Source organism: Branchiostoma floridae, chromosome 4 (assembly GCF_000003815.2).
Source record: "Branchiostoma floridae strain S238N-H82 chromosome 4, Bfl_VNyyK, whole genome shotgun sequence".
Taxonomy (NCBI): domain Eukaryota; kingdom Metazoa; phylum Chordata; class Leptocardii; order Amphioxiformes; family Branchiostomatidae; genus Branchiostoma; species Branchiostoma floridae.
In genome coordinates, this window is record NC_049982.1 from 9,985,830 (window position 1) to 9,988,336 (window position 2,507).

At 40.6% G+C, this 2,507-nt stretch overlaps 1 protein-coding gene across 3 annotated transcripts in view; it reads left to right on the plus strand.

Annotated features, from left to right (window-relative positions):
* LOC118413923 (medium-chain acyl-CoA ligase ACSF2, mitochondrial-like) overlaps positions 1-2,507 on the plus strand; it is a 37,164-nt gene that overhangs the window by 17,461 nt on the left and 17,196 nt on the right. Inside the window, exons 5-8 of one of the 3 annotated variants that reach the window (XM_035817579.1) lie at positions 883-1,007; positions 1,312-1,359; positions 1,754-1,877; positions 2,105-2,200. The exons of the other annotated variants lie outside the window; for them this stretch is intronic. Of the exons in view, the coding sequence (XP_035673472.1) occupies positions 883-1,007; positions 1,312-1,359; positions 1,754-1,877; positions 2,105-2,200 (393 nt within the window). The remainder of the gene's footprint in view (positions 1-882; positions 1,008-1,311; positions 1,360-1,753; positions 1,878-2,104; positions 2,201-2,507) is intronic. 3 annotated transcript variants of the gene reach the window in all.

Genomic DNA, 2,507 nt, shown 5'->3' on the forward strand with positions numbered 1-2,507 from the left:
CCTGGCAATATCAACACATATTTGCACGCACCGATATCTACAAACAAATTCTTTTTTCCCACGCACAATTCCCGAGTGGAATGCCCTGCCTGGCACGGTTGTAAGCGCTCCCAACGTTGAGCACTTCCGTGCCAGGCAGGCGGCCTGCCCGCCCTAACCCGGGAGCCTCAGCTCCCCCCCCCTACTTTTGCCCCTCGCGGGGTCATTTGGGGGTATCCTATGCAGATGCAGATGCAGTCTCTTTGGCTATTGCTCATTTCATCCGATGTGAAACAAGTATATGATAATGCATAACAACATGTAATACATGTTACTTACTGACTTACTAATTGAAGTCTAGAGAGCAACAATGAAATGTGTTAAAGCAGATTAGTTTCTTTTCAAGTATACTTATATACCCCTTACAGAGCCCAAATGAATAGCAGTAATTAGTTGTAGCATATTTTGACCATTAAGAGTTGTACCTTCACAGGGACACAAAAATTGCCATTTGTTATCCCCTGTGAGCTGTTATTACCTGTTTCAACATAGTCAAAAACCTGGAAAATCCCCATAAAGACCACCCGCTCACGCAGTATACATGGTCCAATTAGACGACGCTTGATTCTAAATTAGTAGATATTCCTCTCTCCAGTAAAGGCGCTCTGTCAAATTACACAGCAACGCCGCCAATAATTAACGTACAGCAGCTACAGTGAGAAACATCCTTACGCCCAGCGTAAAAAGGTATACAGACATAAGTAATTTTCCGGTTTATTGGGTTAATGAAGCTGCCAAAACTACTGAGCATATTTAAAGTGAATTGGTGACAACAATGCTATTGGTTGGGTAATTGATAAAACCATCCTCCAACAGATTATTGTGGCATTTTGTTGTTCTTAGACCGGTGTGAAAGTCCTCATCATGGGTGATTCGGGAACCGAGTCGACTGAAGGCACGACCTCTTTTCTGTCCACTCTGTTTCCGGAAATCAACACAGCAAATCCGGGAATGCTGAAGATTGAAAGGTGAATTTAGTGTGTAAGATTTATTGGCCCATAATCAGTGCGATAAATCGACGTTATTATCTCCATCACGACCATGATCTTTTACAATTTGATGAAATATGTATTATGTATTTATCTATCAATTAGGCCTAGGGTTGTTTCTTCAGTTGATTATCAACTGATGATGTCACCACGAGTCTCACGCGTCATGAATATGGTGATATGAAAGATATATGGGTAGAAATTTATCATAAATCATATGTATGGACATAATAGCTCAGAGTGCACTATTATAAACCTGAACTTGTGACTTGTGTTCACCCAGAATCCCCACGTTGACCAGCATCGTTGTACTTGAAGACAGGGCAACAGGGTAAGTGCCTATTACATCGTACAAATAGCGGTTTGTTTTGAAGTCCCTTAACTTTTCATGTAGGATGTCAATCACATGTTTCTTTCTTTAGGCATCTTATAGTCGACATAGTACAGGGTCAGTGCCTGTAAGCTACACGTAATGGTAATGGTTATTTTGTTTAAACAATGAAAATCGCTTTTGGACTTCTCAGTCTATAACATTGCCTCATGGATTGTAATCTGAATAAAACTGGATGTTGTGGTGCTTGTTGTGCATTTCCATACATTTGAGAAGCATCAGATTCTGTTTTTATCATTGGTGTCAACACGAACATAGTAGCTTTTAAAGTGCTTAGTCACATTACGGTATACAAATACCATTGTGATACGTCGTCACTTCTGGTGTTATGAAGAACCGGTGTCTGCACCATGGAGGAAGTTCAGAGGCTGGGGAATGACGAGTCTCTCCTGGCTGAAGTCAGGACTCTGCAGGACCAGCTTAGCTGCCACGATACCTTCTTCCTGAGATTCACTTCGGTGAGTGAAAAATATAACTATTATGGCTGACAGGGGCGACTATGGCACATATGCTTTCCTTTAAGTCAATTCTAAACTGCTCAATTTCTTTGAATATATTAACTAACAAAAGCTGATCAGTCTTCAATTTAGCTCCATAACAAACCAATGACGGGACTTTTGTGCTACGCTTGTGATCTCAAAAAGATGTAACATGGCCTATATGTACTTCAATTGTGCTTACACAGGGAAGTACTGGCCAGCCGAAGTGTGCTGAGATAAGCACTTACGCTGTTCATAACAACGCCCGTTTTATCAACAAGGCTATCGGTATGCCGAATGAGGTAAACCAGTGAACTATCTTAGTCTAAGGAAATACTTAAGGAATCCATGATACTAAGGGAATCCTTGAAAGCTCCTAGCTACATATGTGAACGTGTGTATGTTGTGTGGATGCTGGGAAATAGTAAATGCTCGAATAGTTAGACTACAAGATGATTGACATATAGTATACATCGTAAGACATTTGATAAAAAAATATCAATAACAGCCGCAGCCGCAGCAGAAAATATTTAAGATGTAGCTGTGTGCTGTAATTACGACAGTCTTTTTATTCTATATTCTGTATGTCCCAAGTTACAATAACCCTCG